Source organism: Pongo abelii, chromosome 4 (assembly GCF_028885655.2).
Source record: "Pongo abelii isolate AG06213 chromosome 4, NHGRI_mPonAbe1-v2.0_pri, whole genome shotgun sequence".
Taxonomy (NCBI): domain Eukaryota; kingdom Metazoa; phylum Chordata; class Mammalia; order Primates; family Hominidae; genus Pongo; species Pongo abelii.
Window position 1 is genome coordinate 35127589 of NC_071989.2, and position 13106 is coordinate 35140694.

The following is a 13106-nucleotide window of genomic DNA, read 5'->3' on the forward strand; positions in this document are numbered from 1 at the left end:
CACATTTTGGTTCTTCATTCAGGAAATTATTTCAGTCATTTGTTCAGCCTGTAAAATCTAAGAATCAACCAGGGCAAGGTATAGTGAGTTGTGTTCTGCTGTGGCAGAAGCACACATATACCAACTAAGCCAAAGCCTTGTCCACTGACTGGTAGGCCTTCTCCTGGCAGTTGCCGACTAACTCCCAGGATGCTTTAGGGTTGGCACTCAGGATCAAGGTCCCACATTGCAGCCGTGGCTGAAAGCAGCTGTATATTCCATTGCCCTTCTCTGTGGTGCTTATTAACTGGTCACTTGGCCTATCATTGTTCATTTTAGCCCTGTCTGGAGACGGGGCTGCTGTTCTTCCCCCAGAATATTCTGAATTGATTACAGTAGCTTCAGAAGAGTTGCTTCCATTTTCACATACGTAGTTGAAAATGGCTTTTCAACAACAATGACTGACATTAAAAAAAATATATCAGAAAGAAATGGCCATTTAGACTCCATTTTGGGTGGCACCAAAATTTATAAAATGTTACTATTTTGCAATCCTATGATCTCCAAACTGACAAACCTATATCAATAAACAGCATAACACTGTGAAATAAAATTTTATGGTGTACCTGTTCCTGCATTTGAAATTTGTTTTCAATGTTTAAAGTTTTTCTTTATTGTCAGTGTAAGGTTGCTATTGTCTGAGGTTTTGATGTTAAAATGTTTTATAAAATGGTGGTGATACTGAATCGTATAATTTTAACATCCTTATACCCAGTAAAATAAGTTGGCACCTATGTTGGTCCCCAAAGTTTTTCCCAAAGGCATTTTTAGAGCAGTTTTAGGTTCATAAAAAAAATTAAGGGAAAGCTACAGAGATTTCCCATTTACCCCCTACCGCCACACATGCCTAGCTTCTCGCTTATCAACATCTCCCACCAGAGCGGTACATTTGTGACAACTGATGAACCCAAACTGACACACCATTATTACCCAAATCCATAGTTTACATGAGGGTTCACTCTTGGTGATATACATTCTGTGGGTTTGGAAAAATTATAATGACATGTATCCACGATTATAGTATCATACATATTAGTTTCACTGCCCTAAAAATCCTCTGTGCTCTGCCCAAAAGTTTTAAAATCTTACTGTTTTAGTGAAATCCCAAAGTCTTAACAAGCCACATTAGAAATATAAAGTTGCAGTCTCACTGCAAAACCACAGAAGCTACTTTCTAAATTCAACCAATCTAGATAACCCAATCCAATCAAACACCTGACATTTCTAATAGATCTGAGCTAACATACAGAGCTCTTACAATTCTTCTGAATTAGCTAACAAGCACTGACATTTTTGAGGTGGATGAGGATTAGCTATTTTCCAACAATCTCTGTACCAAGTTAGAAAAAAAAAATAATTCAAGCCCAGATCAAGCTGTCTCACGTACAGATTTCAATAAATATTTTTATTTTTATTTTATTTTTTGTTGAGACAGGGTCCCACTCTCCGGCCAGGCTGCAGTGCAGTGGCATGATCATAGCTCACTGCAGCCTTGAACTCCTGGGCTCAAGCAATCCTCCTGCCTTAGCCTCTGGAGTAGCTGGGACTACATGCATACTGCACACCTGGCTAATTAAAAAAAAATTTTTCTTTAGAGATGAGGTCTTGCTATGTTGGCCAGACTAGTCTCAAAACTCCTGGGTTAAAATGGTCCTCCTGCCTCAGCCTCCCAAAGTGCTGGGACTACAAGTGAGAGCCACCATGCCTAGCTCAATAAACATTTTTTACTGCAAACAAAAAAGTTTATGTAAACGGCTGGGCATGTAAACTCCCGGCACTTTGGGAGGCTGAGGCGGGAGGATCACAAGGTCAAAAGATCGAGACCACCCTGGCCAACATGGTGAAACCCCGTCTCTACTAAAAATACAAAAATTAGCTTGATGTGGTGGCGCACGCCTGTAGTCCCAACTATTCGGGAGGCTGAGGCAGGAGAATCGCTTGAACCTGGGAGGTGGAGGTTGCAGTGAACTGAGATCGCACCACTGCACTCCAGCCTGGCAACAGAGTGGGACTCCATCTCAAAAAAAAAAAAAAAAAAGTTTATGTAACCTGTTCTGTATGTTCAATGACGTACTACCTGCTGATTTGTAAGTTCACCCACCACTGCATTAAAGGTCCACTTAAGGCAGGCTTGACAATATTCCAGAAATAGTACTGTCCTAACCTAGTCAGCCATGGCAACCAGAAATCCTTGGACAAAATGGCAGGAAGCAAGACCATTTTGGGATCAAGTGTCAGGCACCATGCCTAAGGGTACAGGCCACAGGGTTTACTAGATTGTTAGCTCCTTTTCACTTAAGTATGAGGAATTACTCTGAAATAATTTAGTAAGTTCACATATCCTGAATACCTCTAGTTTTGCCAGTGAGAGCCACTACTAGTATCTATTATAATGATCAACAAGCTATGAATTTCAAAAATATACTTCACACATTTACTCTGCTGATTATCAAAACCTCTGGACGTGACTGAGATACAGATACAAAAAGTACTTGAAACCGCTGCTTTTGGTCTTTCTGATTAGAACACTAGCTGTCCACTCCTGAGAGGGAAATTCTGTTAGAGCTAATGACTCCTCCTGGGGTGCTTGTAACCTGATACTAATATAAAAGCAGCACTGACTATTCCAAAGAGAATGAAAGCAAATTACAAACATAATTGGGAAAAGAAAGAATACTACACACTCCAAATTCTCAGGACCCAATACATTTTATTTCAGGTGGGGATAAGGGACAAGCAGTGTGAAGACAGGGAAGGAAAGAAGGAAGTCTCTATGTTCTGAATGATTCCCTACCCCAAACTGTTGAGAGTGCCACATTCTGCCCTTTTAGCAATTTTAACTAATTTTTACTAGGACTTTGATAACACCACAGAAACCCTGTGGCTTCCTGTTAAAATGACTGTGTTACATGCCTTATTTTTATTAGAAAAGTGGAATTTAACAAATACTTTTATTATTTTGAAGCATTTCATCAATTCTAGGTGGAAGCACTACATCATCGAATGGGAAATCAACAAATGAAAAATGAAAAGATTATCCATTCACAGTAAGCACCATTTTACTAGAGAGATAAATTTCAAAAAGACTGTATTCTTCTATATACTACATATCAATTTGTAGTGGCACCAAAGTGTCGCCTGCTCTGCCTGAGGGAGCACTCCCCCTAGTGATTTTCCATAGGAAATAAAGTTAAACTTAAAGTAAAAATTTGTGGGTCAAATAGAACACACACAAGGAGGAAATTCTTTATAAAATAAGTACCTTGATGTTAGGGTGACTTAGAAACAATTCATTAGTCTCTGAATTCTAAACAGCTGAAGACATGCAGCTAAAACAATAATTTTTATTTTATTTTAATTTTTTATTGTTTTTGAGACGGAGTCTTGCTCTGTCACCCAGGCTGGAGTGCAATGGCACAATCTTGGCTCACTGCAACCCCCGCCTCCTGGGTTCAAGTGATTCTCTTGCCTCAGCCTCTCAAGTAGCTGGGATTACAGACACCCACCACCACACCCAACTAGTTTTTGTATTTTTAGTAGAGGTGGGGGTTTCACCATGTTGGCCAGGCTGATCTCGAACTCCTGACCTCAGATGATCCACCCGCCTCAGCTTCCCAAAGTGCTGGGATTACAGGTGTGAGCCACCATCCCGGCCTAAAATAATAGTTTTAAATGTGCAAAAATATCCATCCTTACTGAGCTGATTTATATTTGTTTTAAATTCTTTTTAGATTCAACTTTTAACAGATACATTAGGCCAGGCGTGGTAGCTCACGCCTGTAATCTCAGCCGTTTGGGAGGCCGAGGCGGATGGATTGCTTGAGCTCAGGAGTTCAAGACTAGCCTAGGCAACATAGTAAAACCCCATCTCTACAAAAAATACAAAAATTAGCAGGGCATGGAGGCATGCACCTGTAGTCCTAGCTATTTGGGAAGCTGAGATGGGATGATTGCTTGAGCCTAGGAGATTGAGGCTGCAGTGAACTGATTCTACAACTGTACTCCAGCCTGGGCAACAGAGCAAGATCTTGTCTCCAAAAATAAAAATAAAAAACCTTAGATCAAAACAAATTTAGAGCTAAATCATCAGAATTAAGTAGTGACTAATAAGATGCTAAAAGAAAATCTGAAATTGGAGAGTCTTTCATCTAACAAAGTTACTAAATGCCCATTATATATTAGGCACTGTTCTTTGTTCACACTAGTAACAAAAGACAAAAAATAACTATCCTATTTCACTTTTAACAGTCCTTAGAATGTTGACTGATTAGATATTTTCCTAAGTATCTTCTAGGTTTGTTCTGTTCTTGGTGTTTATCTAAACAAAAAATATTCTGACAACATTTAGTAAATTCATTTGTTTCCTTCTTGAATACATACACTTCAGAAAATTCCAACTTCTTTTGTAGTCACTAAGCATGCTGAGATTGAGACACTACTAGTTATCAGGTACTGACCCTGGTCACCTCCCAGAATTGTCCATATGCCTGGGAAGCAGTGCCTGCCATTGTGCTGGAGTAGCCTCCTTGTAGCACACTTTGCTGTAATACTCTCCAAACCAATTTTCTCTAACTCTATGTGACCTATATTAAGGTAGGGCATTCCAATATATCCTCCAATTTTGGTGAATACAATTGAATGGTTCTCAACAATGAATAGTTTGGCATACTTTTATTTGGGGGAGGTGGTGGTCACAATGACTAGCATCAGTGGGTAAGGGCGAGAAAGGCTAAATGAATCCTGCAATGGGATGACAGTTTTTTATCCTAAAGAACCGTCTCACTCAAAAGGCCAATAGTGACTGTCCATGGAGGGACACTGAGCTGTTGTCACCTGGTACGGTAACAAAGACAGAAGCTTCACTTTACTCATGTAATTTTTTCTACTAGACAGTAAGTCAGATAATTTTAGTATTGTATTTTATTAAATATATTTATATGCCACAAAAATTATTTTAGTGACAACTACTAGGAAAGTACAAAATCACTTAATAACTGGTTTTCTACACCTTGATTTGTCAAGAAACTCATAAGCAAATGGAAAGTAATAAGTACTGATTGCAGTTACTTACTACAGTGAACAGTTTTGAGAACAAGAAGAAAACCTGTAACACTGAAAATGGCTTTATATCCCATTCATAGATCTCTTCAAAAGGTCTACTTTAAAAATAAATCACATAAAGAATTGTTCAGACTTGTTTGGTGATGCCTCAACTTGAGAACATTTGCAAGGAAATCACATGTAAAACCAATCATCTCAATACAATTAAATGCTATTAAAGAAAAAAAAAGTTTCCTTTAAAACAGTGGTTCCCAAAATTTAGCAGGCATCAGAATCTCCTGAGGGAAGCTTGTTAAAATACGGAATGCTGGCCTCCTCCCCAGAGTTTGCTACAAGTTTGCAGGCCATTCTGATGTTGCTGCCGGCACAACACTTTGAGAACCACTACTTTAAGATCTAGTCTCTAGAATTCAAACTAATAAGCAATGCCCATATGCCTTTGCTTTTTCTAATAGTAAATAAATAAAAGAATATTTCAGGTAGCTGCATCAAACTTTAAGCCTTTAGACTCTTTTTTTTTTTGAGGCAGAGTTTTGCTCTTGCTGCCCAGGCTGGAGTGCAATGGCATCCTCTCAGCTTACCACAACCTCTGCCTCCCAAGTTCAAGCAATTCTCCTGCCTCAGCCTCCCAAGTAGCTGGGATTACAGGCATGTGCCACCATGTCCGGCTAATTTTTTGTATTTTTAGTAGAGATGGGGTTTCTCCATGTTGGTCAGGCTGGTCTCGAACTCCTGACCTCAGATGATCCGCCCACCTCGGCCTCCCAAAGTGCTGGGATTAAAGGCTTAAGCCACCACGCCCAGCCGCCTTTAGACTCTTGAAATGTTACGTTGACTCACAATTACTCCCATGAGTTCAAAAGACAGAACTAAAGGACAGTCCTGAATAATCTATGACTACAGGAAAACATTTATTTACATGCCCTCTACAAAATGTATTTACAAAACATAGTAACTATTAGGGTACACGACCTTGCTCCTATCTTCCCCATTGTGCTTCTCTATAGAAAATCCAATATGAAATTACAAACAGTACTGTACTCAGAGCAAGAACTTCATCTATCATAAATGTACACATAAATATCAGTGAATTGTCATACTCAAGACTCAGATTCAGGAACTTCTTCATCAGGGCAGCAGTAATATTCCACAAAACATATTTGTCCATCTTCATTTCTAATCATATACTGTAATGAAAGGAAGCCTCTGTTATCTGTCCGAATAGATACCTTACAAGATAGGACTAATGCCTTTGTAGAGGGTTTCAGTAAGGAAATCTTGTATCTGTAAAAGAAAATATAAAACGCTGTTATATCAACACAGTGAACACTGCTCAGAACTCCCAAGTAAAGGACAAAAAGTAGCAAATCTAAGAATAAAATCAAGTACTTATCCAATTTGCTAATATTTTCTGTTTTAAAATTCATCCACTGTTAGAACCCTACATCCCCTAGTAAGTCCAGCACTCTACTATTCATTTTTATAAAATGCTGTGCATTTTAATTAACAGATTGAAAGTGTTTTTATTTAACAGATATCTGGCATTTAACCTCCTCTTTATCACCAATGACAACCTCTATATTAAGAACTGACCTGTTGACTTGGGTCTGATTACAATGAAATGCTTCCATCAAATCAGAATCTTTGGGATAGTCAAGGTGGGAACTTCCGGCATTTCCAAAAGTAGATAACCTATAGAAAATGATTACCTCATTTATTCATTCGTCCAAAAATAAACCACATTAGGATCCAAATAAAGAAAACACTTCCTTAAGAAATTCATACTAGTGGGTGAAACAGACATGTACACAAATGCTTACAACACACGATAACAAGTACCATAATAAAGCTCCCACTAGAGTTCAGGGAGTTCAGGACAACTAACCAACGGCTTTGAAGAAAATCAATTGTAAAAGGAAAAGGGTAGGGAACACTTTAATTTCATTACCCTAATCCTACTCTGAAAATGACTTTTCCTCATCCTTAAGTCAAAAGTATATAATAGGAGAGAGAATTGAGGACTGATGGAAGACCTTGATCTAAGTCAACTGCAACCGTTAGGTCTGTTCCCAATCCTACACCTAGGAATTACAGCTTTTCTATATCTTAGACTGCTCTTAAGGCTATTTCATGGTTTTCCTCACTTGGTAATACGAGAAGTTATTTGTAGACACTTTATAAGTGTTAATATGCTGATTTAATCTGCAAGAACTCCCGGAACATTTGCTGCAGGGTTAGCACGTTGCTAAGTATTACATGAGCATGGTGATAAGATCCAGGTTGGTTTTCCCTAAGTTCCATTTCTGCCTCCCATCTTCCAGGTGTGGTTTTCCCAGGGTTCATCTTTTCTTTCTTCTAATATAATCTCTCTCTCTGACCCGTCTCATCCATACCCAGCCATGATGATGGTTCCCAAATCTAAATTTCCAGTCTAAATGGATCTCCTGAGCACCATAACTATATATCCAGCTACTCCCTAGTGTCACAGGTACTTAAAATTTAACATATCCAGGAAAAAATTTCAACTCCTACCTCCCTACCACCAAATTGTTTCCCATCCTGGAGATGAAAGATACCATGGTCCATCCAGTTACCCAGGCTGAGAGAGATCACTGAGGAGATCCTCTAAAACACTGTTTAAGTACCTGAATTTTTTACGTCACTCCACTGCTAAAGTAGGGTTTCCAATTTCCATTTTGGTTAACTTTGTCAGATCTTGAGCCAAATTTTTAATTCCCCAAAGTCATGAGAAGGGCCTGTGATTCTTTTTCTTTTCTTTTTTTTTCTGAGACGGAGTCTCACTCTGTCACCCAGGCTGGAGTGCACTGGCGCAATCTCAGCTCACCACAACCTCTGTTTCCTGGGTTCAAGTGATTCTCCCACGTCAGCCTCCCAAGTAGCTGGGATTATAGGCACGTGCTACCACGCCCAACTAATTTTTCTATTTTTAGTAGAGACAGGGTTTCACCACGTTGGCCAGGCTGGTCTTGAACTCCTGACCTCAAGTGATCTGCCCACTTCGGCCTCCCAAAGTGCTGGGATTACAGGTGTCTGCCACTGCACTTTTACAGCCAGGCCTGTAATTCTTCTAAAGTAGTTACAAAAAGAATACCTTACTCCTTTTATTCCATATGTATTTAGGGCCTTTAATATTCTGAAATATTTCAAAAAGAGAATATTTAGATCCTCTAAATTGCTAGAATCTCTAAACTGAATCTAATCCTGAAAACAGACTTGTGTTAAAGTATCAGGAACAGCTTTTTTGACATTGTACTCCTGCTGAAAACTGCCCTCCCTTGGGAAGCCAGCCTTGAGCAACCCTCCCTAAATCCTTATATAGCATTTCCCAGGTATGTGTGTGTGCTATCTTGGTACTTAATGGTTTGCTGTTTCACATTATCTTGGCTTCACCTTGGTTTTAAGCTGTTCTTCCCACAATGCTTAATAAGATGAATAAGCACACAGTAGGTGATCAACAGACACTTAGTGAATGAATGAGCCATGTGTAGAAAACTTCTTCTGCATCCTGAACTAACTTGAAAAAGATACCATAATACAAACACCCTTTCCAAACACTTAAACCCAATTTTCCTCATGATGTAACCTGATCTATGACAGTAGGCAGTAGTACAATGAAAACACCACCAGTTTATAAAGTAGAGGACTGGGCTTCTCATCTAGATGCCACCACCACCTAAATATGAAATAGTGAGTTAATATTCCTGGGTCTTAAGTTTCTTGATCCATAAAATTATGAGGTACCAGTACAAGCTGTCTAAAGTTGTGAAAACTCTAAAAATGTGGATAATAAAAATTTTGCATCCTAAGCAAATGTCTAAGTGGGAAGATGGAGTACAGACCACATTAACTATAACTGCACTGCTCTCAAGTACCTGAAATAAGGCTTGTCAGGAGACATGGTAATTTGTAGGACTTCACTCGTCATATCCAATTCAGAAAATGCTTCACGGAGCCCCTCTGACTGCAGAATAATTTTATTAATAACATTGGTGCTGCAGAAATCAAAGTCCAGGGTCTCTTCAGGTTCCTGTGTATTGATTTTGCAGACTGTCACCACTCCTCCTTCTTCCAGGAACAGCATCAAAGGGTAACCATAACCTTGGTAACACATCCGAAGTGCAGTTAAAGTCCCTGCAATGGAAAGAAGTCATACTTGGCCTTAGCTTTATAGCTCTGGGTTCAGCTTCTCCTCGAAATGATACATAAAATTTCTCAAGAATAATTTATTCCGCCCAATTTCTTGCATATATGTATCTCCTCATAAAAAGGGATGACATCTTCCCTGATGACAGTTGTATGTAGACAATTCCAAAACTACAAGAAAATTGGGAACCAGAACCAAATGTAACATAATTCTTTGGAATCATTTTCAGGTTGTCATACACACCTCAGAAATAGCTTGATGATTTTATATACATACAATTTCAGGATACAGAATCTATATGGATCAACACAGCAAGTAACTAAACTGCTGCAGAACAGGGTATGCTATTCCTTGAAGGTTCAATGTGTGTAACAGTGGATTGCTATCATCTGTACTGTAACGTCAGTGTACTCACTATGACAAGGATCCTTCCAGCTTTTCCAACTGGGAGATATTCTTTATATTTCCTCGAATTTTAAAATCAAATTGAGAGAAAAAGAGGGTTGTTAATGGTCGTGTAAATTTTAATTCTGCAAACCACTAGAGGGAAGGAGGAATATGACAGGATATTCAAACTCCTTCTCCTTACTGGATTGAGAGCCACAGTGAGGAATGGAACATGACAGATGCTTTTGTGAAAAACCAGCTGGAGAACACTGTATTAGAAAATGTATAATTAATAACAGTGGAATTGTCTGTGGAAAAGTAAAATACATTTTTCTGGAGAACTATATTGAATTTTTTCCTAGCTAATCTCCAGGTTGCTTTCCTATGAAATAAAATCATTCTTCTGGGGATTCCTTATAGTTTTATACCCACAGCAATTCAATTTTACCATTCTTAAAAATAATTCCCTTAACAAATAAAAAAATATATATTTTAAAGAAAATCATTTGGCAACCGGGCGCGGTAGCTCATGCCTGTAATCCCAGAACTTCGAGAAACTGAGGCGGGCAGATCACCTGAGGTCAGGAGTTTGAGACCAGCCTGGCTAACATGGTAAAACCCCGTCTCTACTAAAAATACAAAAAATTAGCCGGGCGTGGTGGCCTGTGCCTGTAATCCCAGCTACTCGGGAGGCTGAGGCAGGAGAATCGCTTGAACCCGGGAGGCAGAGGTTGCAGTGAGCTGAGACTGTGCCATTGTACTGCAGCTTGGGCAACAAGAGAGAAACTCTGTCTCAAAAACACCACAAAATCATTTGGCAAAACAGACATAACTTATAAAATATGGCTTAAAAGAAACAAATTTTGAACACAGTAAACTAGGAGTCAGAACTGGCTTTTGTTTTCCTCTGCCACTAACTAGCTGAGTAATTCTGGACAAGTTAGGAAAAAAAAGCAATTAAAACATTTCACAATATTAAAGATATTTAAGTCACGTCCAAAGTATTCTTTTGGCCAGTTCGAATTTAAAATCCCTCAAAGCCTTGTAAATTAAAAAAGATGAATGGAAATACTTCTACAAATATGAAAAGAATTATAAACACATTTGCAATTAACATTGTGAAATGTTAGAACCCATGACTGTGGCCACTGAAAAATGAATTGGCATTAGCTTTCTGAACAAATGTTTATGTTCCAAATAACTTCCTGTATTTTTCTGACCACTATGTATAACACTTTTATGTCTTTATACTGATAACAGTTTACCTGGCATAGGACTTGATCCAAAAATAGATAAACAGTCTAAAAGGACAGTTAAATTAATTCGAAAAGTAACAGACTCTTCCTGAACTTTAAACTCCTGAAATATTCCAGCCTATGAAAAGAGTAAAAATGAAAATTGTTACATAAAAGAATAAAAACTAATATACAAGGTCCTAGATTTCACTTTATATGTTTAAAAAATACAATACTATGCTAATCCCATGAGAATAATTTCTGATTAGCAATCAAAACATCTTAGAGACATTCTTTGAAGCATCCTTATCTCCATTCCTGGATCTAAAACTATCCCTCTGTGACTCTCCCTTGTCTCGTTTTTGTGCCTATCACTACTGCTAAGGTCACTTGGAAAATAGACGAATGACTTGATAATGCATGAGCAATATTAGTTTCAACTTTTATTATGATTTTTTATTGATACGGGGGTCTCACTATGATTACCCAGGCTGGTCTTTAATGCCTGAGCTCGAGCGATCTTCGTGCTTCAGCCTCGGTCTCCTGAGCAAATTACAGGTGTGAGCCACCATACCATGCCCGTGCATGAGGACAAGAACCATGTCTTATTTACCTCTCTATCCCTGAGGTCATGCTGTGCACTTACGTGTTAAAAAACGCTTAGTTGAACTTGCAATCCTATCTGAACCACACAAATATTACTTTGGAAGAACAAAAATTCTATTACAACCAGTAAAGGAAAAAACTACTCTTTAGTAATAGCATATTGCAGTGGTAAAAAGAGCATATATTCTGGGAACAAATGTTCAGGGTTCTTATCCCAATTCAGCCACTTACCAGCTGTGGGACTGTTGGCAAATCACTTAAAACTGTGCCTCGTTTCCACATACATAAAACGGGAATAATAATAGAACCTACCTTACAGGACTATTGTTAAGATTAAATAAGTTAAACAATAAGAAGACTGTAGCCTACCCAATAGTCTAGTTTAATAAACTTTAGTCATTACTAACCATTATCTCCGTAAAACAAGATGGGAAAAGAATTTGTTACCGGGAAAGAAAAAAAATTCAAGTAATGTTTTGTTCTCTAACTTAAGACTATTAAGTTATTTATTTATTATTTATTATGACTATTCACAAGTTATTATGACTATTAAGTTATTCATTTTGCCTACTGAAACCTTCCGATTTCATTAAATTGCATTTAGAATATCTATGGCACAGGCTTAAAGGCGCCTACTTCCATACCTGAATAAAAGCATTTGCTTGCACACACTTTGCATTTTCCACTGTTACTTTGATACCATTTTTAGTTGCGAAACACGTGGCATGTTCTCGGAAATGAATAGCTTTCAAGATAGTGGAGAGATTCCTAACGTTGTCAAGGCTGGCCACAAGGCTGTACTGATCATCCTCGTCTTGGATCTGTTGGGTCAGAAGGGGCATCGTCCACTGCGCATTCGGCCCCGAGGGATGCTCCTGGGGCCAAGAACTGCTCGGCGGATCGCCAAACACCTGAAGGGATTAGACAATAAAATTCCCATCAGTGCTGGCGAGGTCCGGCGAGCTCCACCTGCGGTGAGAGGTGGAAGGGCGCTGGGAGGCTGAACTCGGCTGACCAGGCCGAACCCCACCTATGTCACTTAACTGTCTTTGTAATTCTGGGGGAAAATTATCTAAGCTACGGTTTCCTCGTCTCCGTGAGAGGACAATAACGTGAAAAGTTGTGAAGAATGAAGACACGCAACTGACACGGTATCTCCCGGCCAAACAGGAGCTACAAATCCGCGGGGAGTCGGTTTTGTGCAGCCCGCGCCACCAGCCCCGCCTCCAACAAAACAGGCGATGGCGGGGCGGGCCCGGAGTGTCCAGATGATCCTCCAAGAGTCCCAGACAAGCCCATTCACCAGCCCGCCCGCGGGACAGCATCGCTGACTAGTCTCGGGGTTCCCGAGTGCGGAAACCCTACCTTTGCGGTGGGGTCTGGACGCCCGAGAGCCCTTCCCAGCAAAGTCCCTGAGGAGGAGCGAGGCGGCTCCGAGAAATCGCGGAGAAAGTGAAGCCAGTCCCGCCACTCTTCAGACGGGCCCTCCACCTCAGCCACCGTCACCACAGAGCTGAAGGAGGCCTAGAGAGCCGCGCGTGCCGCGCCGAGACCGGAAGGAGGAGCTGAGCGCTTAGAGCCGCAGAACCATAGAGATCGGAAATAGGAGCGAG

At 39.7% G+C, this 13106-nt stretch overlaps 1 protein-coding gene across 6 annotated transcripts in view; it reads right to left on the reverse strand.

Moving 5' to 3' along the window:
• Positions 1–13106, reverse strand: part of RAD1 (RAD1 checkpoint DNA exonuclease) — a 30439-nt gene that overhangs the window by 3026 nt on the left and 14307 nt on the right. For 3 of the 6 annotated variants that reach the window (XM_009240620.4, XM_063723884.1, XM_063723887.1), the window contains 5 exons: positions 12138–12404; positions 10918–11026; positions 8994–9252; positions 6694–6792; positions 6330–6384 (listed from right to left, as the gene is read on the reverse strand). In XM_009240620.4, the coding sequence (XP_009238895.2) occupies positions 6330–6384; positions 6694–6792; positions 8994–9252; positions 10918–11026; positions 12138–12335 (720 nt within the window). In that variant the 5' untranslated portion in view covers positions 12336–12404. 6 annotated transcript variants of the gene reach the window in all.